The 27,777-nt window shown below is 38.6% G+C and overlaps 1 protein-coding gene across 2 annotated transcripts in view; it reads left to right on the top strand.

The window, feature by feature from the left end:
- Positions 1-27,777, top strand: part of tmeff2a (transmembrane protein with EGF-like and two follistatin-like domains 2a) — a 118,976-nt gene that overhangs the window by 11,023 nt on the left and 80,176 nt on the right. For both annotated transcript variants that reach the window (XM_053329213.1, XM_053329214.1), the window contains exon 2: positions 807-916. In XM_053329213.1, the coding sequence (XP_053185188.1) occupies positions 807-916 (110 nt within the window). The remainder of the gene's footprint in view (positions 1-806; positions 917-27,777) is intronic.

The raw sequence follows: 27,777 nt of genomic DNA, 5'->3' as shown, positions 1-27,777 counted from the left end.
AATGGGCTTGTGTAAACAGACAATACATCATATACTGCATACAATGCTTTCTGCTTTACAATACCAATAATATTTCTCACTCTGTGTCATCTGAAATGCATGCACTACAGAATACAGGAACTCTTATGGGGTGGCTGTTTGTGAACAATCAGTTCAGGTGGACTAATAGCCCCGAGCTAAGTCTACTGTCTCATGCCCACGTGACTCTTTGATTTGATTCAGGATGCTTTGTTGGAGTCATCTGAGATCCCTAACACAGCCTGAATCGGATCATGTCCCAGGTTTGCCTCTCCAGGACAACGCCCCTGGAGTCAGCCTCGTTGTACACAAACAAATATAAAAGAAAAGCCTGAACAAATGAGTAGATAGAATGACAAATGCAGATGCTTCCATGCGAGGTCACCGAATAATTTGATGAAAACCAAACATGTCAATGTCAAATCATATTCTGTGGCCTTCACAGTCACCAGATCTCTACTCAATTGAACACCTACGGGAGATCTTTGACTGAGGTTTAAGGTTTCTTTGTGGAATAAATTATGTTAAATGTCTACAGCCCAGAGACTAGTAGTTTTTTATATGTATTTTATCATGTTGGCAGGTAAGGACAAGTATGTGTGCTGGCATTGTCTTTTTTTAAAAGTGTACAGAGTACTGTTTAAAGAGTGCATGGTGCTGTGGGAGCCATGACTAATGGTAGACGGTCATTATGAACGACCCTGAAGGGGGTTTGGATTAGAGTTGCTTAAGGGCTGAACAGAGGAACACTTAGTCACTGATGTCTCTTGTTGGCTTTGGTCCTCCAGGTTTCGATGACCGAGACACAGACCTGTTCTTGTGCGACACCAACACATGCAAGTTTGATGGGGAGTGTCTACGACTTGGGAACATGGTGACGTGCATTTGCGATTTCAAGGTAAGACCTGTGATGTTTTTCTGTTGTACTGTTTTAATCGACTTTTCCCTGAAACTTAGTAAGAATGATACTCTGATACTCTGTACTGTAAGAATTTGACGGGTTTTGCATATTATTATTACATGTCCAAACACTAAACCCCCCCAAAAACGAAAAAACAACAGCTGATACAATGTGCTAGCTCTAGCTTTTCATCTCAGCTGGCAAAACGTGACGGTCACCAGCTTGAACTGAGAGACCTGCTTTTGTCTCTCTGTCTGGAAATCAGGGACCTATTGATTTTAAAATTACTAAGAAGTTCAAGTGGTTAATCTGACACAGTTATGATAAAAAGCATAAGTGATGCGCAAGAATGGATAGCGTAGCAACAGTAACTAAGGGGGGTCGAAGCTTAGTGAATGGTTAAGTGAATGAGCCTGCACAGTATGTGGGGTGTTACGTATTTAGTAGTATGAGACTTGGTGAATACTTCAAATCAACCTACGTTAGTCATATGATGTATACTAGATGAACAATAACACTTTGATAAGCATGTCCAGTATTTGGCATCATGTTGCTATGTCTACACAACTCGCAAGTTCTTCTGAAGATAAAGACACTCACTGTAGATGTCAAAATCGTCATTAACTATATAGCACGTTAATAGAGCCATATGTTGAGTTTAAATGTAACATATGTTTTAAATGAAACTATAGTAATCAACTTGATCGAAGTCCATTGTCCTGATTGGAGAGTATGAGTCCCGAGGGGAGGCGGTTGCATAGCATGAGCCCAGTTTATAGCACCTTGTGAAACCACCATGTCCTGGATCACTGTCCACTGTCCACATTCATAAACAACCCAGCCCCTCGTTAACGGCATAAATCTGAGAAATTATGCTGTTCTTGATAATGACTCATACTTAACTTTACAACCAGACCTATATTATAAAAGGAGCAAACCAGTCAGCTCACTATTGATTTTAGTATAATGTTTGCAAGCTTTGCAGACTGATATGCTATGCAGAGCTCGAGATAAATGAAGCCACTGAGATCTGAAGACATTGCACGTGTTCTCATCCGTCGCTTTTATCAGCACGTCATCAGCGCAACCAGGCACTAGGCAAGCTGACACTCGATTGGTCACCAGCTTTTATCTCAATTTTGTACTTCCCTGGGAGCAAACGTTAACAGAGGCCTGCAGATAAATGACATTACAGCTCCATTCCTCTTCAGGAGATCTCACACTGATACTGCTGCCGCTGTGCACCGAGGCACTCTCTATGCTCTCAGAAAAGAGCAGGTCATACCACAATTTCTGCCTTTAATACCACAGGACTGAGGTCAACTCAGCTCAGCTATGCATCCTGTGTTTGTCTTTATTTAATCAATCAAGGTAAATGTGACCGTCCTTGCTTAGCAACTGTTGCCGTGCCCTGAAATAATCAGTCACTCCCAATTAATGCCAAATAAATAGATCCAACATTTTTCTCCTGTCGACAGTTCATTCAAAAGCGACAGAGGAGGCATGAAAGTTGTATGGATTATCATCGAGGACTAATTGTCTTTTTTCTAACAGAATCTATAGGTGCGTGCACATAGTCTCACGCACATGCACACACACAAAAACCCAAGGAAGAGACGTGCAAGGGGCTCTGTGAGGAGGAAGTGAGTTTGATGTGGTGGAATCAATGGACACTATTCATTGCCAAGATGCATTAGATTCGCCTCACACTGACTCTTTCACTCACTAACTAATGTCAGGTCACAGTGCCGATTCCCAAAGGGGTCGTCCATTCTAAAAATATGTGCGCTCATGGAGCTGTGGAACATTTCAATTAAAACTTTGCACCAAAGGGTAAATAGCACATTTTATGACTTTTTTTTTAATGGTGCTCTGTATTTATTGCTACAGTTTTGGAGTTTTGAATTGTTTCTCATGACTTTATATCAGACATGTTGCTCCAATTTTCTGTTTACAGTTTTTAGCTCATAATGCCTAACATCCAACATTATAACAGCATATGAATGACAGAAAATGACAGAAAAAGTCATAATCCAAACAACAAAACATGTGACTCCAGTTGTCTTTTGAAAGAAAAGAATCATTAAAGTTAATTGCATTAATTTGACATGAATTAATAAAGTTTTAACATCTGATTAAATACAGTATATGCAAACACAACTTTTGATAGTCAGCAGGCAGAAAAAAAAAAGAGTCCAGATATACAGTGATTCTTTTTGACAGGCGTTCACGTAACAAAGGGCAGGGAGCTGGAAAGCACTGTGTGTAGTTGCAGGATAAATGCAGCAGCTTTGTTTACAAGCCTGATGTAATGTTGGAGCAGATTGTGTGTGGAACATCTGTAAAAGCTTCCAAGGTTTTTAAGGAGACTTTCCAGATGAATGGGAGACAGATGTCAACACAGCAGATGTAATTAATGTGATGGATAATTTATGTCGCAGTTTACATACAGCTCAATGCTGCTGACTAAAGGCCCGGGTCAAAAAATACTTTTAGTTTTCAAAATAGGTCGGTTTTAACAGATGTGTCAACAAGAAAGTTCAGCCAGAAACTGCTAATTATTTTCTGCGGCTGGCGCCAGCTCCTTCACACCGAATGTATTGTTTTGTAGTGCGGAGGTGTCTAGTAGTGTGTTTTGCAGAATAGGCAGGACAAATACTCCCAATTTTATGTGATGTTTGTTTTTCTGCCAGTTTTGGCTCATGGCCGTGTTGCCTGGTCTCCCCAGTCGTGCTTTAGGCTCGAGGCCTGTGTGGAGGATGCTTACAGCACAGTGGTCGGGGGCAACTAGCTTGTTAAGGATTTTCTTCAGTTCATGACCCCACCTTTGTTGTTATTATGTAGAAGAACTTAATCTTATTTTTATGTTTGATACAGAGCCAGGCAAATGAAACTGTGTCCACATGAATGAACACTGAAGACTTTATAACATTCCTAAAAACAGAATTACTGTATTGACGTCAGTAGCAAAGTTTAAACAACATTCAGTCAAAGTGCATAGGATGCAGTCAGATAGAAAACAAAGAGGCAATACAATCAATGTAACTTACAGAAGTGTATTTCTTGTCTGACTGCTTTGGAAACACAACATCTCTAAAGATTGTATATAACTCTCTTTAAATATTATGTTATGGATTCATTGTAAATTGACATCGCAGTCACAAAAAATGAACTTTAAATGTGCTCACCAGAAAAGTGACAGGACTCATTCATGCTCTGTGGTGGTCTGACTTTGATAATGCAGACAACTATTCACATTCCTTCTCCTGTCATCAGTTAATGTAGTTTTCTTTGAGCCATGTTGGTGTAGTTTTAGTTTTCTAAACTGTAGAGATGACAGGTGAGAAAACAGTCTTCTGTTGTCAAGATGGAGGACTTGTTGTACATTGTTAATTATAACATGACAGAGTTGTTTGTACCAGGATACAATACATCTCCCAGGATTAAACAGATACATATGGCTGTCAATTCAAATTATTTCATTTTCTGCAATATATAAAGTTATATAAATTAAATAGATTTTTATTAGTTCATCAACTAAAAATTAATTGCCAACAATTTCTAAGCAAAAATGCCACGAAAAAAGATCCCACACTCTGCTCTTGCTCATTATCACAATTAAAAATATGATATCACACTAAGATTTCGGTCCCTCTGGACCTTCATCAAGAGTATTTAAAAAAATAATTAAAAAATAATTAAATAGATAATACTCATTCTGTGAGTGTCTCTCAGTAATTGCCATTGACATGTATACAATCTGTCACATTATAGTTCACAAGTAATAAAAACAGGAACAAGTGAAACACTACGACACATACCTACGTCTGTTTACAAGAATATTTACAGACATTGCATATCTGATGAATAAAATCATTGGCTTTGCAGCTCAAAGTTGTGCAATCATGTGAAATACTTTTATCTTGAGTGCAACACAAATACATCTATTTAATCCCAAAGCTCCTTAGAGCATGACATGTCATGGAATTACAAAGTTTAAACCTTTTGGGGGATAAAGTTTGCAAATTAAATATCCAGTATAATTCTCATCTAAAGAATTTCATCACTAATACCACCTGGCTGGCAGAGTCACCTTGTCACTGTACTGGATCCTGAATGTTATCATCTAAAGCAGGGATGTCCAAACTATTCCATAAAAGGTCATAATGTGGCTGCAGGTTTTTATTGCTGCCAAGCAGGAGCTCACTCAGCTTGAGTCAATCAACAGATCTCAGTCTTCAGACAGTTGATTGGTCCAATTGTGTGCTCTTGATTGGTTGGAACAAAGAAAACGCAGGCACGGCCCTTTATGGAATAGTTTGGACATGTCTGATCTAAAGTCATGGTACTGCTGTTGGGTAATCTCTATTATTTCTCCTTATTGAGCCTTTGTGTTCACTTATTCACTCTCTAAATACATTACATGCAAAGTGGAATATGGCATCCTTCATTGTATAGTTTTTTATGAGGATTAATAAAGTATTTACATCTTACCACATTATTATATCGAGCACATCTTCTGTATTTGTAGCAACCTTTTGTCAGAGTGTTTTTATAAGGCCTGTGTGCTGTTTATGACTGATTTTACATTAGCATGTACGAGGCGTCCTCTTCCATGGGCTATTAATGGTGGTTCTTTCAAATCCATTAACATTGCTGGTGCTTATGATAATATGTGCCAATGTTTTTATTTTAATAGTAGAGGCCAGTACATGGCAAGAAAAAAATGCCAAACATCCCCAGTTCCAGCTTCTCAAATGTGAGAATTTGCTATTTTTCACCATCTTTCATTATGGTGAACTGAATATGGTTGTCAGACCAAAGAAGACATTTAATTACATCATCTTGGACTCTGGCAAACTGTGATGACTTTTTTTTTCTATTTCCTGTTATTTTGTAGATAAATTAATCACTTGATTAACTGAGAAAATGATGAGCAGATTCATTAAAAAAAATAATCATATAGATACAATAAATGTTGCAGACCTCATTAATTCACATTAATTGTCCCATCCACATTTAAGTTGCTGACATTCTCCAAAACAGATGTGTATGTAGACAGCAGGGTGAACTGCAGATGTGGTTCAGTTTACTAGAGCCATATCTAATGTTTATTTTTATAATCAATTATCCTGCTATTAGTTTCTCAATTAATTGATTAATCATTTTGTTTAAAGTGTTTATCATTTATTAGAGCTCATGGTGACATCTTTAGATCTGATTTGAAGAAAGTTGGTTTACTATCATTTATGACACATGCAAGTTTCAAATAATCACTTTTGATTATCAAAATAGTTGCAGATTAATTTCGTTGATTAACTAATCGGTTAATCGTTGCAGCTCTAGTTGATATTACATTAAGTATCTGCATACGTGGACATCCTCCAGGTCATCCATGCGGCTCCTCATGGATATGAGCAGATGAGTACATTTACCTAATGTGAACTGGCAAAGTGGAATTGGAGCCAACGTATCATTAGTTCACATAAAGGTGGCTTACAGTCATTCTTTCCTTACATCCTAATACGCATTCACCATCACGATTTGCATTCAGTCAGCGTAGCATATTTATTGACTTTATGTAAGAGAACTTAGGATAATGTTGACAGCACATTTGGTCTTCAATATGCGCCCTGCTGGTTGTTTGATGTGGCTACTATTCGCTCTAATGTCTGACCTCAAATTGCTCTCCCGCTTTTCACTGCCGGAAGCTGTCTAATGTTGGGTTGTGATGCCTGGACTGCTGAAGCTCGCAGCACTTCAAAGAGGGATGAGCGCTAATGTGGGTTCATATGCTGTTGATGGGTGGGTGTGGAAGGGCAGCGCATCCTTCATATTGCACTAAACAAGGACTAGTGAAAAGGAAAAGATGTACATACCTTTTCAAAACCACACAGACACTGCAACAAAAAAAAGAAAAAAACACATGCATTCACCTCAAAGTACAGAAACACAACTCTCCTACTCTCCATCTTCCTTCATCCTCCTCTCTCTAACTCTCCCCACACATGCACGTAAATACGCAGACATGTAATACAGAATGTAAACTAATGAAATAGCTACTTTTACACGCAGATTCACACAGACCCAGGTGGTACTGACACCAGCTTCTGATGCAGACCCCATTCCATATATTTGCATTAATTTATCATCCTTTTATCCAGGGCCATGTGAACAGACTGGGACCGAGTTTTTGAATAATGGTGAATTTATTTCCTTGTGCAGGCCCATATAAAAGGCCACACTTGGATGCTATAACAGCAGAGACCCTGACAAAGATGATGATAAGCATTCATCTGTGACTAAGGTGACAGAACGTAAAATGTCAGCCTGGTCTCAGGGCTACTTATCAGTCTGAATGCATCAAGCTGAATGCACCTTGCTTTTCACACTGAACAATATCAGTTACTGAAACTGATTGCAAATGGTAATAAGATCACTGTGGAGGGCTCTCCAGTTTATTTTGAAGTCACAGCTAAAGAGCAAAGATGGATGGATTTGCCCTACCTGCTGAAAACAAGTCATTTTTAAACAACCTTGATTTTGTGTGATTTGTTTTATGACCTAATTTACCTCCAAGGAAGTCTAACCTCTTAAATGAGATTACAGTGTTATAAAAAAAGTTATGAAAAGTTTCTTCCTAGCACGCAACACTCTTTAATTTAAGCTTAATTAACATTCACATCTATCTGCATGACCTCCACTTGCAAGTACAGTTTATTATGTCTCATCTGTTTGTCATTGGTGTATCATATCATATTATTTGCTTGATGCTGCTTCATGTGCTTGCTATGATTAGTCTTCTTGTCTGCTTTTGCCCACATATATTTTATGAGCATATCATGGTGCTTATATCCAGCTTGTAACTCTTGATGCATGTCATCCCTGCTTACTGTGGAATTGTTTTCCCACTGTGCTACATATGCTCAAATTTAAAGGCATATATTTAATTTTATTTGATGTTGTTCCGGCAAAAGCAAATTCATTTATTCCTCTATTAGAATAAGATTAGTAGTGGATTATTTCATCGTCCTTTATTTTGCATAACCAGACCTTCTTTCAACATTACCTGCTTCGCCTGCTGTCCTCACACTTCCTTCCATTACTTCTATCTCTCACTTGTCTTTTTTCGAACCATTTCTCTTATAAAATACACATATAGTCCCCTTGCTATTGTGTCGGTGCTTGTAAGAGAGTTATGAGTTCTTATGGTCGTCATCTGAGATTTGTGCTATCACTTTAAAGAGCCCTTTACTTTAAAGAACCAAAGTGGTGGTCCTTCTTTAAATCGCACTATGAGACACAACCACTGACAACTGATTTGAAGTTTTGTTGAATCAAGACGGTCTGAGGCAAAATGTTCACCGATTCTCACAATGTGAATGCTGCTAAGATCCACATCTACACCAACCAATCAATCAGAATATGGCACAAAATTACACAAAAATACAGCGGCCACTGTGACATTTTGTAAGAGCAGGATATTGAATTAAGTTTAGGAAGAAAACATTTATTCCATGTACAGTAATACATCCATGGCACACACACACATGCTAAAATGAAGGAGGTAAAGTGAAGAACAAGTTTTCAAAACATCAAAGCAGCTCAAATTTATGATGCAACCTAGTGATGTGTCTCTGCTCTCATGTGTATTTTTTTTTTCTATTTATCTATTTACAACATAGTACCACAATTCACCACACATTCAGTGCACCATCCAAAATGCCTCAAACCTATATTGAGCAGTCTGACATATTGTGACAAAGACTTAACTACAGTATGGGCGTCTAACAATGTGACATGCAGTAAACTTACATGGACATTGTTGTCTCACAGTTTGAAGGCAGTTGATGAGTGAATGTCATTTCATAGGTGCAAGTGTTTTGTGTCTGAATGCTTACAACTACTGTCTTCTACTGTAAATACTCCCAACTGCATGAATATAGCAGAATCAGGGAAAAGTTCAGGACTTATTTACTATGGAAAGATATGTTACTGAGTCTTTCAATGGTATATTTACAGTGATCTTAGTAGCATAAATAGAATTCTGTTTGCCTCCAATTTCAGTAAATCAATCATTTTTTCTTGCAGGTCTCCACAACCATGTCTTGTCTTTGCATGATAAATGTGCCAGTAGACGAGTTAGCACAGGAGGGAATTTTCTGAGACACATATCTGTGGTATAAATATGAGTGTGTGCATTTAAATCAAAGTCAATAGTCAATGTTAATGGAGTAATGCAGTTTATGATACATGCTGGTCTGCTTATGGAGTAAAGCCTGATGACATTATTAGGTAAAAAAATGTGATATAACTGTTATATATATATATATATATATATATATATATATATATATATATATATATATATATATATATATATATATATATGCTGTTTATTCATTTAGTTTTCTAAGCTGACAGACATAGACTGGTTTTAAAGAAGCTTGTAGAGGTTGTTCCTCTCCTCCTTGGTTCTGCCCGCTGCTGATAGCATCCCTCTCCTTACCCATCGCTTTGATGTGACAGGTTCTGCTATAATTTCAGGGCTGTAACTGGAGATATAAGAAGCATTATTGATTATATTCTCAACTAATCAATTAATTGTTTCGTCTATAAAAGGTCTATGGAAAATGTTGATCCGTCTCAGATTCCAAGGTGACATTTTCATGAATCTTGTTTTTTCCAACCATCAGGCCAAAACCCCAAAACCTCAAAGATATCCAGTTTACAATGATCTAAAACAGAGAAAAGCAGCAAATCCGCAGAAGACAGCAAATGCTTGGCATTTCTGCTTGAAAAGTGATCCAAATCATTTATCAATAATCATTTGATTCATTTTCTTTTGATCAGTTTCCAGCCTCACCACCCCCGAAAAACGTTCATTTTTTTGTTCCAGTGAAAAAGCTGTTTCATACTAAAATACAATGCTGGCCCCACTACTGACACTATTTACTAGTTTGTTGTTTACTTCTCACTGTAATTTCAACTATTTCACATGTGCCTGTATCTAAATGCAAAGCTAAAATGGATTAAGTGTTGGTTGACCTGCTGCTTACGAAACATAATGTCATCACACAAATTATTATTTAAGTTTTTAATCGAACATAGAAAGCTATGGGCATCTCACCCATGGTATTTTGTGGTCCCACACTGTACTTACATCCAGGTAACTACCATGTCTTCCAGTTGACGTGCTGCAGCTTGACGCCTCCTATTGGTGCTCGGGACGACACTTGACGCCATCATATAACATGCTGTGGTTGCATGCTTAAATGTACTCAGTGGATCATGCTCCTTTATACCTCAGCTCTGACACTGTACAGTGTGTGATACACATTCGTCAATGACAAAGTTAATTTCTACCACATTTGGGCTCTCAATGACCTATTACATTGACTTACTACACTTACTACATTACTTTGTGAAGGCGGAGAAGGGAGACTTCATGAGGAATTGTTTCGGGCGTCTCTCCTGAAAAACGGAGCATCTGTGTCAGCTCCTCTGTGGCTCTGGTTGGCCTGTCAGACACTATTACAGGGTAGCCTGTCTCCTGTGACTTGGCTGGGGAGACTCCGCAGGGACTTGCGGGCTAGGCCCTAATCAAGAGAAGACTGCCAAGCGGTTAAACAGCAGACTCACAAGCCAGCCACCTCCCAGTCTCCCTCCATATCTCTCCATCTTCCCGTTGTCACAGTAACTCCCGTCTCTTCCATTACTATCTGTCTGTCTTTTTCTCTCGCTCACTTGTCCAAATAGCTCACCATCCCTTGTCTCTATCCCCTGCTACTCTCTCTTTGTCTTCTCTTCTATTATAAGGACTTGACCACTGTTTGTAAACATGGCAAGGCATCATGGGAGAAGGGTTTTTCACTTACCCAGACAAGGCTACACAATCCTCTGTCCAGGGGGTGTCTGGAATACAACACAGTGTCAGGCAGGCATCAGACAGATTTGTCACTATGACTGCGCTCCTCAGGGATTTATTGTTATTTAATTTGTTGTTTTTTTGTTGTTGTGTTTTTTTTCCATTCCCTTTCTCTGACTAGGATTGCTTCTAACTGTCTGGTGTACTGTGGCATGGCCTTGCCAAAGTTTTTCTGCAAACTTGCGCTGAGACTTGGCTGCTTTGAAACACAGATTTTTTTTTTCCTTTCTTTTTTGGTTGATTCTCCCTGTGAAACCAAGTCAGATATAATTGGAAGTGAAAGGAAATTGACCCCAACTCTGTCGGTGACCATTATCTCTGACACACCAACCACACCACTCCTTTTGTTCCTTAGTGAGCCATCACCGGGGTTTTGGTTGGCCCTGATTCCCACATGAAAGAAGGTCAGTCCCCCAGCATGAGGCTAATAATCTGACAAACACGGGTGAACACAGTGACACAGGAGAAACAGGTTCATCTTAAAGGGCTAAATACGTTTTTATCCAATTCTGACTTTGTTCCCCTTATTCCATCTTATTTCAATATGAAAGGATGAATGTTTCTATTGGCAACAAGAATGTAATTGAATGCCTCTGACGATTTTTACCAAGCCGCCTGAATACACTGACATGCCTGGCATAGTCTTTCTCAAGGATGTTATGCTGAGCTTTACAATACTCCTGAAACAAGAGAAACAAGGGGACAGGTGAATTCTTAATAAGAACATTTATTGAAGGATGGATGAGATTAAAAGTCAAAGAAAAGCTAATTCTAAACAACTCCCTTGGTTAATCTGTAGCGCAATAACAGATTAATCATTAAACACTGTGAAATACAAAATGCATACAGTATTTGACAGCGTTAAATGATTCACATAGGTGGTTTTTGCAGCACAGCTGTACAGTATCTGAATCATAAAAAAATGAATATTGCTGTCACTCAAAATTGCTCCTGCTCTGCCTGTTAAGGATTCAATAAAAGAGCAAACAATGCCTCAATACTAAAAGCAAAAGAAAGAAAGAAAAAGAGATAATATCTGCAGCAGCTTGGGTGGAAGAAATGTTCTGTGCATACTGTTTTTATGCATATTTTTGATGAATATGCAGTAGATTGAGCTTTTTATGTTTTAATCTTTTTTAATTTGGTATTTCTTTGCTGTTAAAAGAGCAGAACAAAAACCAGCACGTACAAATGTGACTCAGTTCTGTTCCAGACCTGGATCTCATTGGAGAGTGACTCGAGGGATAACGTGCTACAGCAGTCTGGTGTAAATGGTTCAAACAGAATACACATTCATTATCATCAAACACAGTATTTGCGTGTTAAAAGTCCCACTCTCCCTCCTCTGCACCAGGTCATGTCACAGTGTTGCACCAGACATCAATCTCATGACGCAGGGCCAGCTGATGGAAAGAAACAGGGCGCATCAAAGACACAGAGGAATCTTGGGCGAGAGCGTCTGTCTCTTGTCATGAGCCACAGATGCTCTCTGCCACCACCATAAGCACTGAGACATCTCTGTCAGAGCTGATAACGCTGCAGCTTTGATAAGTACGAGAAAGCATAAGTAAAGATTGTGCCGGGGTCTCAGCAACTGAAGACAAGTCGTGTGGAAAGCAAATGCGGTGTACAGTACAGTACAGGCCGAGCACACAGAGGGTTTCATCAGAAGTAGAACGTGCTGGGCGGTGCCGTCTCCATCCTCTGAGGCTAGCCCTAGTTTTGTGAAGATGTTTATTATTGATAGAGGTGGATGATAGCCTTGGGATGAATTGCATAATCTAGAGCCGCCTCTAATGGATACAGGAAATGGATCAGGCTATCAGTCAGATCTCTGTGGATGAGGGAGGTTCCTTTGTTTGTATGTGCTTCTCTTTACATATGCATGCATGTGTGGGTTGTCAAGGCTGGGTAATAGTGTAGTGCTGCCAACTAACACATATATCCAATCCCTAATAGTGTATTTTGTCCTGATGTGATAATTGCAGCCTTTAAATACTCAAGGAGAAAAGAAAATTAAAAGAACACAGAAGGTTGTGGTGTTTACCCAGTGGGAGTCTATGGCACACGATACTGAAATGTAGACAGGCACACTGGAGAAACCCAGCAGTCTCAGAGGAATGGTGTGTGAAATGTCAGGTGTGTTTACACTACTTTATAAGCCAAGCTTGAAATAGATTTGATATCAGCTCGTGTTTTCTTCATATTCAAATAAAAAAGATAAAGTTGTATTTGTACAGTTGCGCTGAATACTGTTCAAGTATACATGGGTGTTGTCTTATGATACATATTATACTTACTGATAATATAAAAGTAATACCGTGCTTTTACCGTGATTATCATCTACTTAGTTTCACACTTTCTTTTACGGTCCACATTCACAGTCTTCAGCTTCAGCTTGGTTTGGTCTTTTTGTTTTGTGTTTATATAATTGTGCCTCATTTTTTCTAGATGTAGATACACATGCAATATGCAGAATGTTGCATGAACTGATTTTCTGCTGAGTTCAGTTTTGAACTGAAAAATAGTGTGTGCAACACGGGATGTAAATATGCAGTTTTGAGTTTCAGTGAAAAAAACTATTGATGAATTTTGAATGATGTGGGCATTGAATGTATTCTGTGCCAAGGCTGCAAAAAGTTATCTACAGTTTATTTCACATAAACTGATGTTGTGCTGACTGTGTTTCAAAAATGTCCAAGTTAAATAAGTAGATGATCTTTATGCTTGTGGGCCAATAAAGGGATTTCACCAACACTGAAAGGATATGGCTGGCCCTTAATGTCAACAAATCCCATATGCATAGCCAAACCAGCAATTAACTGATCATTTCAATCCACTTTTAATTATATAGCGCCAAATCACAACAAGTTATCTCATTGTGTGTGTATCCAAAGCCTGACATATCATAACCCTCTGTGCCATAGCCTACCATTGTTGTCTAAAAACTATTAAAATTACATAATATCAGTGAGCCTCACCATTTCACAGAGTGGACTGTTCCACCCTGAAGATAATGGTTACAGTGGTTTGTTTAGAATTGGCTCAGAAGACTAATAATAGCCATCACATTTTCAGTCTCAGGAGAGCAGTTCTTTGTACAGCAGACGTACAACCTTTATAGTGTAAATCTCTCAAAGAATTTCAGCACAAAGTCGTAGTGATATGCAGCACGACAAGTTGGTGAAGCTCCAAACAAACTGCGTTCCAGCACATGCACAATGATGTCATCCTTACACATAACTGCTCTCCTGAGACTGAAAACATGATGGCAGTTATTAGTCTTTGGAGCCATTTCTAAGCTACTGTAACCATTGTCTTTGAGGTGAAAAATATGTCGCCCAGTGCAGCAGTGTGGCTCATTGATGTGTTTTTAATAGGTTCTGGACAACAATAGAAGTCTACAGCACAGAGGAAGAAGGTATAACAGGCTTTGGATACACACACAGTACTTGTGAGTGGGTCAGTTTATTGCTTGTTTGGCTTTACACATGAGATTTGTTGTCAGTAAGAAAAATATAGAACATCTCCAGCCTTTTTTTGTAAGACTTTGTATTCACATGCATGTATTTTCACTTATTCAGGCTGATTAGATCTCTGCTCAGGTTAATGTTGGGTAGACATTACTGGGATTACAAACCAATTAATATATAAAGGTATAAATCTCTCACCCTAACAGGTGCAGCAAAACGAGCTTCCTATAGACATGTCAATCAAGCACAGTCAGTACACTCCCACGCAGTCTTCAGAAGAGGTCTAATCAGGCAGGATGAGTGAAAACATCTGTGTGGGTGGACTGTGCATGTGTGTTTGTAGGGCTCTTAAAAAATATGATAATGTTCTCATTGATAGTGGACAAATAAGAAAGTAAAAGCTTAGGTTATCTGTCCTCTGAGCAATTTATGCAGGTGTCATATGCTTAGCTAAGGGTCATAACATTGTGCTGTGCTAATGACATCACGTTGTTAAAACATTCACAGGGAAGATATAAAGTGACTGAGAAACACCAGAGGATATACACTATACCAAGCATATCTGAAATATATTGTATCCTTTATATATGACTGAAATTGTTATGTATTCTGTCAGAGAAACCAACCCAGTGGTCAGATATTCATGTTGAATGCTTGACATCTAAAAGAATATTTTTCTTCCTCTTTTTCTGAGTCTGCGTTAAATGTCAGACTACTAGTTATTCCAATACAAGCAGCCTGTCTGCTGTAATTAGCTATGTGACCTGACAGAAAGTATCATATTCTGACAGATATTATTTCCAACCACAAAGTTTATTTGATTAAAAACTTACTGTCATGAAACTGAACCTCTGAACCTGTTGCTTTTTTAAAGAGATTTCACATATGTATATTTTAATAGCAAAACTAGAAATAACATTAAAATATTCTTGCAAAAGGAGTAATAATAATTCAAAGTTATGTTCTTAGCTACTATCTTAGTTACAATTTTCTGCAATAGTAATATTAGTGAGATTGGCAACAATTGTGGTTATATATGGCATCAGTTGTATAAAGAAGCATTTTGTGTGAAGTTATAGATTTGATATTTACAAACCTTTATAAGAGTCAGGAGTTGGGGCAACGTACAATTAGATATGATCTCCCTTTGCTGAATGAATGCCACTGCTGCAGGTAATGATTGATTCTTTATAGACGCCATGATGGATCTCAAGTTTGGTTGTGATGCTTTTTCTTTTGGCTGCTTTTTTAACACTTAAATACAACTACCTTATCACAGGGATGTTTTAGCACATCATTTCGGTTTTGGCCTGAGTGGAACAACATTATATATGTATTTCCAAGGTTACTGTTGATAATAATGATCGTTTGGTGTACGATATTTCCAAAGTAGATAAGTGCCTCAAATGTGTATTCCAGTTCTTTGTGTTTTACCCTTTTCTTTGTGAAATACCAAGTAAAAAGTTGATATCACATACCAGGAGTGTTTCTATATTTAATGGATATTGAGAGCTTAGCCCAGAATCCAGTGGATTTATGGGTAAAGGGTCAGGGGACAGATAAATACTGCAAATGCAATACATCTTGAACAAAATACATGTAATACATACTGTGCTATGCCTTTAAAAAGCACCATTATTCTTGCAAACAGTTTATCAAGGTACTTGGCATTTAGGTTTTGTTCCTGCATCTTGGAGAAGTTGCTGCAGTCCTTCTGTGGATTTCCCAGCTGCTTTTGTAATCCCAGACTGAGTCCATGATGTTGAGATCAGGGCTCTGAAGGGGCCAAACCATCTGTTGTAAGACTCCTTGTTCATTTTGTTGCTGTGGTCTTTATGACTGGCTGTATATTTGGGGTCATTGTTGTGCTGCAGAATAAATATGTGAACAATCAGATGCCTCCCTAGTGGTAATGCATTATGGATAAAAATCTAAAGAGCCTAAAAAATTGTTTTGCACTGTACTGTGTGTAGTATAAATCTGCAAAGACTGCTTGAAAAAGGTTTCCCATAAGCCTGAACTCGAGATAACTAAATTATTTTTTCTGCATAAACATCACTGAAGCGATCAAGCGTTCTCCACAATAATTCCCACTATCATCACTATTCCACAAATAATTTAGTAGAAGTAATCTGCTTAAGAAGAAACTAGTAAGAAATGAATGACAATCAAAGAGTATAAAATACTGATGGAGTTTGATGCGAACACAACTTACCTCTCTTTTGTTAGCATTTTAAAATGTAGTTAATTGACTGTCGCTCTTGCTCTTTACGTTCCTGTGTATACATGGTTGTCTCTCGGCTTTTCGTCTCTCCTTCTCTGACCTCCTGTAGGTGATTTGATTATCTGTGTACACTCTTGTCTCGGTAAATCAGCAGCTGTAAGCAGCGAATTAGGGTTTGTTTTGATAGACTCTTAAACACCCTTGTGCTGTCACTGTACGGTTATCAGTTCAAGCATCATTGTCTCCTTTTAAAAGATGTAACAAATGGAACCAGTTTAAGCTTTAATGGAACATTTTGTACTCAACTCACCCCTCCTCTGATGTCTCTATATCAGCTGTCCTAATGTGTTACTGTCTAGATAGCTGGGCTGCAGCACTTGAGACTTTCGTCCGATAGCTACTGCACTGCAGACTTCTGAGGCACACAATGTTTTTTGCATTAACAAATGAGTCTTTCAAGTTTTAAGTAAAGGTGTCAGACACAGGGTTACTGAAAACGTTTTTTTCAGTCTGTATATTTGTCTTTTTGTTCAGAGACCCAATGCCACTAGATAGTAGTATACTATTACTCTCTCAAAAGGTATAATTTACACTCTTTATGTGTCGGTGTTCTTCAAATAATGACATTCATAGAGGCGGAAAAAAAACAATTAACCAACTGATTGATTGCTGTGAGTCATTATATGTTGTTGTATTGCACCGGTTACACTTCAAATTCTCAAAATGGGAAATGTCTAACTCTCTGTTTGAGCTTTGTCACCACATCCTAACCAGGTACCATAAGTCAAATGTGCGAAATACAGGTGTGACTAATAGCCAGACTGAAAAAGGACTTCCGTGTTGTGCAGTCTGTACACTGCTCTGCACACTGATTTCAACTTGCAGTGAAAGATTCACTCAAAGACGAGACTTGCTGCAAGGACTGAATTTTTCATTTCAAAGTTGTACTCAGTCTATCATCAGTCAACAAAGAAAGCAAGATTACTGCAGGAATAACTTTAAACTTTAAAGTATAACTTTAAAACAGTCAGAGAGGGCTTGTCATGTAGTGATGTTGAGAGACAGAAATACAAAGGCTTGTGGAAGCAAGCTGACAGACTCTGACTTTGTAGAAGATTTGACCTTGATAAAAGATGAAAGTCCTACGTAAGTTAAAAAGCTTGTCTCTTAAATTTAAACAGGGGATTGAATTAATACATTTGATCTCTGTGCCGCGCTACTCTCTGCATATTTATTAAGTCCAATAAATGAGAGCTTCTTCTTTTATTTATCTGGAGGAAAATATTTTAAAGGTTCTTAAACAGTCCTTAAATCAGAGAGCAAATAAATAAATAGGCCAGCAAAATAACCGAACATGTTCTTGTGCAGTTGCTCTGATATTGGCTGATGTATGCTTATAGTGTGTACTTGACCAGCTATACACTGTGTATGTGCAGAAACTTTAACTTAAACCGCCATGTATAACTGTTCAAGTAAAAAATAAGTGACACTTTCATCCATGAGGCAAACACAACTACTTGTTCACCCCTGGACAAATAATGTGTGTCAAAGTCCACATCAAAGTACGTGTAGTCCTCTAATAACATGGTTAGATATTGCTTTTTATAATGTAGTCTTGAAGTTGCTTGAAGCCCATGATTTATGATCTAGGAGGAAAGACTGACGAGGCAAATTGGGTGGGAGACTGAAGTTGATCTGGTTCACACCCATATCTCAGATTTGTTCAGTGATTCATATTCATTTTTGGTGAAAAGAAAAAAGCAATTCGGTCTTATTACCCGACTAGGCACAGGAGGCTGTAGAGGAGACTAGAAGAGTGAGAGTGTGGAGTTGAAAATCTAAAAGTCCTATTGACCTATAGCTTCCATAATCTCTGAGTGACTCGTGAAGGGTTTACGACTGGTGGAGGAAGAGGGCACCAACTCTCCTTCTTTAGGTGTACTTCACTGATGCACTGCTTCATATGTCTGTGTGCATCCCCATTCCGCTCAGATAACTCTTGATACACTCAGACATATCAAAGAAAGAATTTTGAAGGTAATAAACTGTTTTGTAGCACCTTAGCTCCGACCAAGGATCAGTGGATTCTATCCTCTTGAAACACTTCTCTGCGCCCCTAGAAAATGTCAGAGTTGTCATTGAAATTCATTCTATATGCCACACATGCTGATGAAGGGATAGCGGTGTAGTGAAGCATTTCATACCCCTGTTTTATGTTGTTGTACAGCCTGAGATTCTTGCACAGGAAGGTTCCCAAGAGTGTCCTTCAGCTGAATGAAATCCCTTTTCAGCAGTTCTGAGTCACTGACTGTATTAAGGAGGATAGTGAGCAGGACCACATGCACAGTGAAATCTCCTGAGATACGGGCATTCCAGTAAAAGTTGTTGAGTTCGCTTTGTTCGCTTTACTAGTATCATGGAGACAGAGGGTTTTCCTTTTTGTTGGCTTTATGCATATTTAATTATTTTTCTTCCCAAGGGTAGAAGGTCAAGAGTTGTAGGAAAAGCTTGAAAGATAGCATGATGCTGCAGTGCACCTTTATCACAGCAGACAATTTCATATATCCAAGCAGGAAAAGCAGACATGTGGTTAATAATATTAATAAAGTATGTATCCCATTTCATTTTTCAAAATCCATGACCCTGATATAGTACCTGCTGTAGTTTACCAGTGCAGCTTTCCACGAACGCTTGATTGAGCCATTGTTAGTGTTATCAGTTGCATCTGTGCTTTTCCTGCCATGACATGTAAAACTATCTGCTGTGATAAAGGTCTTTAGTGATATAATTTGTATGTAAGTTTGCAATATCCCTTAGGCTAACATTACATTATGCGGGGTTAGCATTAGTGGCCTGCACTTCTCTATAGGCTTAATCCAGTTTTGGCCGCTATACACCCTCATCCCACCCACTCCACCTGTGTTTGCATGCTTGAGTGGGTTTATTTTAGGGTGATGCTGTTATGATTCTGTTTGCAGTCTGAATATGTCCCTAGCTGATATTATCCACCAGTCAGTCCTCCAAATGCCCTCAGACTTTTTCCCCTTTTTTGTAAGACTGGACTGAGTGGGAAGAAGGACAGATAAGAGAGGTTGCAGATTATATTTAAGTACCACTTAAGAAACCTGCTTTCTGCTTTGAGTCTCGTTGGAACCAAGTGCCCAAGTGAACTATAACACTAGTTGTTTTATTCAGAGTTGCAGTTATCTTTTAGTTCAATTTATGTTGTTTCACGCAATCTTAATATGCAACCCTCTCCGCTTGGCAGACTGATGATTCATGTCAGTAGCATTAGTTTATTTAGCTGTGTGCTTGTTGTGCACTTCTTTTAGTTGCTTTCATGTGAGTTTTGGGGTGTTTTTTGCATGGTTATGTTCTGTTTTCAGGGGTTTTTGGTTTTCTGTTTGCTTCATGTTTTCCTGTGTGCCACACCTGCCCCACATCAGCCTCGTTAGTCCTGCCTGCAACCCGTGTCTTCCCAATCAGCTCCCAGTGCGCCCTTGTGTTTTGCTACCAGTTCTTTGTTGTTCCATTAGTTCAGTTTGTATCCAAGTCTTGAGTTTTCAGTTCTGTGTTGTTGGATCCTTTGTTCAGTTTTGTTCTGCTCTGCGTTGTTCAATTTCACCTTTTACCTGCCAACTTTGTTTTTGCCTACACAAGCCTAGAGTGAGAGAGTGAGTAAGTTAATTTTCAGCTTTCTGCCTGATATCTCCTGCGTTTAGGTCCACCGGTGCCGTACCACCAAACAGACACTCCTGATACTGATATTTGAAAGTTAAAAAAAATCTGATAAAATGTCTTGACAGATATTCATTATTTACCTTGAACACATAATTAATTAAATTTGATCAATATATCATGCAGTTTTTGAGTTTATTTTAAAAAAATAAACTCAAAAACACACCACTAATATCAGACTCAGTACACCATGTATATGGAGTGAACCTCGCTGGAAATGTCATTTGTTTCAACAATAAAAAAAATACACAAAACTACAGTCTATAAAACAAACTTGACAGCCTGTTCTGTAGGCCAATCCTCTTTTTGTATTTGGTGAAACATAATTTTGGTCATGCACGCTCTGCTTTAGTTTCCACAACAGCTGCAGGAGTAAGATATACAGCTTTTATGTTGGAAGTGTGGCAAGTGAGTCCTGCAGTTTATTTATACCTGGTTTTTATACCTCCTACATTAATACAGATGGCCCACCAGCTGTGAGTGTGACCTCTTATGAATGAACAGTATTGCTGTATCCTAGCATGCACTGCTCTCTTTAACCTAGTGTTGGTGGAATGATTGTAAAGTTTAGTGAATAGAATTGCTTTAGACTTTGTACCAATTTCTAAAAACAGGCATGTCATGGAGGTAGATGATTCTAGGTCAACATTAGTCTTGGGTGTGAGACACTGAGACTGGAGGCATTCAGCCTATAGCTGCAAGTCCATAGCAGTAGGCTGTCCCGAGACTTAAGAGTCGCTGACAGTAAGGCTGCCAGGGTAAGTCCATTTGAGTTAAGGCTTACTCAGGGAATATAGCAGCAGTCCCTAGCTGTGTTAGCATATCAACACTCTAAACAAGGCATATCATTAGCCTGTGATATGGTCTCTGTTAGTACTTGTGCAGCTGCTTTCTAAATTTGATGCAAAGTGGCTGGAAAATTGTCAGTCCCCTGTGTTTGAAGTGTTAAAAGTATCTTTTCAGGAACAGCAAGTGCCTGAAATCTCTCTTTGGTGATAATTGTTAAATTATTTACAACTTTACACATTTTGTCGTGTGAAGCATTTGATGTCTTGTTTGATGATTGTTGAGCCTTTTACATGGAGAATGAAAATTACAGTGGGATGGCATGATAACAATATAGGAACCCAAAGTGTTCGATATTAAATAAATACATCATGAAATGGAAGTTTGAGGCATATATTAATGAACTGACAATTGGTGAAATAATTGCAGACAATAAGTTATAATGTTAGTCCTTGTGTCGTCCTCCCGGATCAAATTGACCCTGTCTCTTTTTACTGTTCCTTCCTTCCTTCCTTCCTTCCTTCCTTCCTTCCTTCCTTCCTTCCTTCCTTCCTTCCTTCCTTCCTTCCTTCCTTCCTTCCTTCCTTCCTTCCTTCCTTCCTTCCTTCCTTCCTTCCTCCCTTCCTTCCTTCTTTACTTCCTCCCTTCCTTCTCTCCTAAATTCCTTCCTCTTTTCGTCCTTACTCATTTCCTTCCTTTCCTTCTTTCTTTCCTCCCTTCCATCTCTCCTTACTTCCTTTGTCTTTTCCTCCTTAAGTCCTTCCTTGACCTGAGGACAACAGGAGGGTTAGTCATCCAAAACCAACATGTACTTATGTTTTGAGTGATAGATTTAATCTCTTGGTCGTAGTAATTATGACCCTGAGCAGTGGCACAGATCAGATGATGTATCTAAAAGTGATGGTGTTGTTGGTCTGGTTGGTCTTTTCTTACTCTTCAGAGATATTTGTGTATTTCTCTTAGAACCATCTTTAGATTTAAAAATCTGCCAGAAGTAACTCTGAATTCACCAAGAAATGTTACCTGCTGCCACCTCTTTCACGGTCTCTTCACTTTAATGCTGACTAATGAACCAAGCTCACAAACCCGTGCAGTTAGCCAGCTAGAGAGGTAGCATGTGGAGTCTTGTTCGGCTAAATGAATAAAAGATGTTAGTTTCACTGTCTGTGTACTTTGTTGTCTTTGCAGCTGCAGCAGCCAAACAGTTGATTCAGAATTATTTTTGCATTATTGTTGCTCAAGCTATCTATAGGGTTTAATTGGCTAAATCTGGTATCAGACAGTTAAGGTGGCTTGCTTAAGAGGCAGGAGTTTGGGGGTTTGGTGACTGAAAAGTGAGATAGGGCGGGAACAACATCATCGTTTTTGAGTGACATTGTGAAAGTGTTTTGAAAAATATCTCTAGACTGAAATGCCTTTATTATATTATATAATACAATATTCTGAACACAGTATTAGATCACAGTGCACTTACAGCAATCCTATGATTCACACAGCGGCACTCAAGGGGTTTGACATTTTCTAAGGTTGAATTTTCAGTAATCTTTTAGTAGTCATAGTTATTCCTCCATTCATTTATTGACTGTGATGTCTGTGGGTATTAAATTCCATTGAAGTGAAATCCATTTCAAATGTTATTGAACCAAACTGTACACTATGGATTATACACAAACAAACATCCACAATCTCACATCGAGTGTCAGTAATCCCTTCCTCATTAAAGGTAGACATTGAAGTAACCACAAAGAATGAGGAATATGGTACCAAATCACAACAGAAGTTATCCCAGGGCATCTTTTCCTCACAGAGCAGGTCTAGACAGTACTCTTTAATTTACAGAGACCCAACATTCCCCCATGAGCAAGCACTTGGCGACAGCGGCAAGGAAAAATTCCCCTTTTTAATGAGAAGAAAGCTCGAGCAGAACAGGACTCTAGGTGGGCGGCCATCTGCCTTGACCGGTTGAGTTGAGAGATAAAGAGGAAGCGGGAGAGAGAGAAACAGAGAAGCCCAACAACAACATTAATAACAACAATCATTTTTATAATAGTAGAAATATGACTATTATTAATAATAGCAGGCATGAGTGTGAAGAAGGACCACAGCAGCACAGCGGCCGCAATCCATAACCAAGCGGGCCACAACCGTGATCCATTGAAACCTGTGTGACGAGAAAGCACAAAAACTCTGGGGAAGACGCCAAGTTGGTAACACACATTAATGGTACATGAATGCATACAGATGGGGAGGAGGAGGAGGGAAGAGTTCAATGCATCATGGGAATTCCTCTGGCAGTCTAGGCCTATTGCAGCATAACAAGGGGCTGGTCCAAGGCAAGCCTGGGCCAGCCCTAACTATAAGCAAAGAGGACATTTTTAAGCCTATTCTTAAAACATAGATAGGGTGTCTGCTTCACAGCCTCAAACTGGAAGATGGTTTCACAGGAAAGGAGCCTGATAGCTGATGGCTATTCTACTCCTATTCTCCTTTAGGAAGAATAGGAGGACTCTAGGAACCACACCTGCATTTGAGTTCTAGTGGGATAATAGGGTACTATGAGCTCTGTAAGGTATGATGCTGCCTGACCATTAAAGGCTTTGTTAGTGGGGAGCAGGATTTTAAATTCTACTCTAAATTTCACAGAGAGCCAGTCCAGGAGTAAAGCTGATAAAAAAAATATGATCTCTTTTTCTAGTTTTTGTCCGTATATATATGCAGCAGCGTTCTGGGTCGGCTGAAGAGTCTTTAGAGACTTGTTAGGGCAGCCTGATGATAAGGAATAAGCAATAACCCAGCCTACAAGTAACAAATGTGTTACTCTCATTTACTGCTCAGCAAACTTGTGTGAGTGTTTAGCCATCGATTATTAATCATTCATGTAGGAAGAATAGATGGCAGCTGATGAGTATATCAATGGCGATTGTTGCTTGTGGTCCTCTGCTGGGGGATTAACATGCACAGCTGAGAGTCAATGATGTTTGGTCTTCGCTCAGTCTTAGTAATTTGTAGAATGTATGCTAAAGGGTAAAAGCCCCTTGGTATAGATACTTAGGTCATGTCCTTTATTATCATTATTGCTTTTAATAGTTTCCTGTGGATACTTTATACTACACAGTGCCAGTTCTCTGTATGTTTCAGGCATTTATTAGTTGTGGCCTTTCATGCAAGCAAAACACAAACCACATTTTTTGTTGGGTTTGTGTCCTAAATGTCATTGAATTGGACATTATTCGCACCCCAGCTGTGCCTTGAAACTCTGTTCATAAATATCAATGATCTTTACGTACTATAACCCTTTTGATGACAGATGATCACAGGCTGAAACCTCCTACAGGGCACTCATCTTTATGTATCTCTGCACTGAAAATTAGCCATGAAAGTTGGGTTCTGCTTGAGTGTGTCGCTGCTGAGCTTCCTTGTGATTAGAATAGAGATCAGGAAGAGTACAAATAACATGCCTGCTGGCTAGGTTGAATGTGTAGATGCAGATTCCCCACAAGGGGCAGCTGTTATGTCATCAGCCCTCATAAAAAATGTCATTATCCTAAAACTCTTTCTGTGCAGTTTACTCAGATGCTCCAAGTTGAATAAAATAACTCTCTATATTGCTCGTGTTAGCCTGATGAATGTCACCTGTTCATGAGTAGATGCATGTCCATAAGCTTTGATCATTAGCACAATCAATGCCTATACAATTGCCATATAAGGCTGTATGTTTGTGAGCAGGCTTTGTTCATAAAAAATGAATAATTTCACACCACAGAGCTTCAAGTCCTGCTGTCAGGAGTCCACAGACAAACGCATAACAAATTTAGGAGTGTCAGTAGTTCTGAAACTGAAACAGATGAATATTAATATAGCTAACAAAGTCGTTTCTGTCAGAGCCATGCTGTACTGTGACAGAAATAAATAGAGAATATTTTGACATGAAGTTAAACTAAAAAACATCTTTATAAAGCAAAGCACTCCTAGACTAATGTAGATGTTGCTGTGCCAAAATAAGACCAAAAGAAAAGAATTTCATAAAATCTAAAAACCTTAAATGATCATAATACCAGCACATTATTTTAGCTTTATGTTTTTATTTTTGTTGATTTCAGTGCCATATTTAATCTCCAAATGCATGCATATTAAAACATAATTCTCAAACAAGCATTTCCCCCCTGTGTAAGAAAGGGGACACCATCCGTTTGTGTGATTGGTATCTCAGGTCTGGATCACTCATTTTGTTTAGCAGGAGAAAGTTGGTGAATGCTACAAATTTAAGAAGCATGTATCAAGTAATCACATGTGCATTCCTCCTCCATTCAAATATGTTTTTCTTGTTGCTCCAACAGTTAAATGTTTGGACTTCACTGTGCAGAATGATGTATGTGCAGAGTTTGACACTAGAAGGATATTTTCACATTCATCTAATGAAAGTGGGAAGTTAGTCTGTGCTTCATTCAAAACTTTACTTTTAAGGGTTGGGCCTACGAGTAGGATTTGTGACAACAGAAATAGTTTGGAGCCACTCCTGGTCCAGTATTAAAACTATATGAGTGTCATGTGGAAACTCTGAGCTGAGAATGGACTTTACAATGAAGTAGGAAACATCTTGTGTTTAACATCTGAAATTACATTTGAATTTCTAGAATTAGAATTAGTTTCAAAAGATAATTGAGCTATTTCTGTGGATAAAACTAATAATTAGTATTCGAAGTAGAGTATTTTATATACATCTTTAAACATGTCTGGAGGGGATATTTAAAAGCAGGTCTGTTCAATCTGTTCTGGTCTTGCATGAGGCCCAATGTCTGGTCATGTCAAACTGTGCCACCTCATACTAAGCATGCACTGTAGCTATGCAATTAAGAAAAAAAAAATACAATTAAATTTAAAAATCAGATCAGGCTTGTTAACAACAGATATTAATTCATAAGGTACTCAGAACACGATTGGGGGCAGTAATGTGTACCAGATATTAAAGGGAAGTCAGCTGGGCAGCATTAAACATATGACCCCTTCCCTGAATGAAAGGGCAGCATAGGTGCTGTGTCCACAATCTTTAAATTGGATGAAGGAGGGGAGTAGCCATACAGTAATCTAATGTACTATAAGGAAAGTGCTTTGTAATACCCATGTGTTTGTTGAATGCAGAATATACTATATACTGCAGTCACCTGGAGGCACAACAGAAGAAGCATATTTGCATTAAATACTGAATATCCCAGTACGCGGCATCAAGTGACTCCCTCACACCAACATTGTGTAAAGGTTGTTCAAAAGAGGAAGTACGGGGGCTGCGGAATTAGATTCAGATGCAAATCTTAGTGTATATATAGTACATTGAATTTCCATCCTATGTAACAATCTTTATCTTTAGTTTCCCTGTTGAATAGACAAATAAAAACTCTGTCAGTGTGGAGTGGGGCTGAATGTTTGTATTCAGATATTGTGTGGAAAGGCGAGTATTGTGGCGGTAAAACAAATGCTGAGATTGACTCCCAAATACATTCAGTGACTGCGGCAATGTGGGTGTCATAAAATTCACATTATTGAAACAGACACCCCAAGTAAATCGCCTAATCATCTGGAAGGTAGTTTCTTGGTATCACGGTTGGACTCATTATCAAGAAGGAGCCCAGTGATCTTGAAAGGACCTTGGTATCTGCTCCTCCACATTCACAAACATTGCTTAAGGCAGTTTAGGCACTTGGTAAAGTTATCCCCTTGGATGTCTTCCTTTGAAGGTATTTAAAGAAGAGTAACCTGGCATCAGACCCTCGGGGAAGACTGAGGCCACACTGCATCACTGCTTCAGTGTTCAGGGACTCCCAGCTGACTGAGAAGCATTTTTCCCTCATGATCCCCCATGAGGAACTTGGAAAGCTTTTTTGCAACCACCTGTGCTGCCACTTTATACTGACTTGATTGATAGACTATGAAGTAGGTTGTATCAAGTAACCTGCAGCTTCCAATTTGCGACATTGCAATTCTTCTCAGCGTCAGTCAAATATTAACACAGAGCGAGGAAATTATCTATTAATTGTTCGTTACACTCTCCAAGTTCCGTCTATGGGAATCATGGAAATATGCTCCTTTTTCTTACCAAGTTTTCCTTAGTATCAAATCTGCATGTAAATCCCTGGATCAGATATTCTTCTTTAGGCAAAAGCATACAGATAGCATTATTTTTAGCAGAAGCCCAACTTACTATGAAAATAACATCATAATAGATGATATATGGCTTGCCTGGCTTACACACATAGTGGCTCTGCTGTAAGTCTATAAATATAGACAGTGAACACGAACAATATTTGCACAGGGTAATACAGTCGAATGCTTAACTGAAATGTTGTCATTCGGTTCACAGAAGCAGATTCTTTATTAAGCTAACAAGTTGAAATGGTGTGCTTAACCATTACATGTATGTGTGTGTTTCCAGACGCTTAATCAGAGCAGCAGATCTTCCTCTAGTCTTTCATTAGTGCACTCTGTAGTCTGCATCATATTAGCACACTAATGGAAGTAATTCCAGTACACTCTAAGTGTGCTGATAAAAGTCAAGGGCTTAAATGTCTGTAACTTTATCCGCTCTTCACTATTAAAACTTTGAAATGCTTTTATCAGTCACATCTTTTGATGTAGGCTCACTCTTCTCTTGCTGTCTGATTATGTTGACCGTCTACTACAGTGACAATTATATTATTTTAACTTTAGATCAAGT

This window comes from Scomber japonicus, chromosome 11, assembly GCF_027409825.1.
Source record: "Scomber japonicus isolate fScoJap1 chromosome 11, fScoJap1.pri, whole genome shotgun sequence".
In the NCBI taxonomy this organism is placed as follows: Eukaryota; Metazoa; Chordata; class Actinopteri; order Scombriformes; family Scombridae; genus Scomber; species Scomber japonicus.
This window is presented reverse-complemented; position numbering and strand designations above follow the sequence as displayed.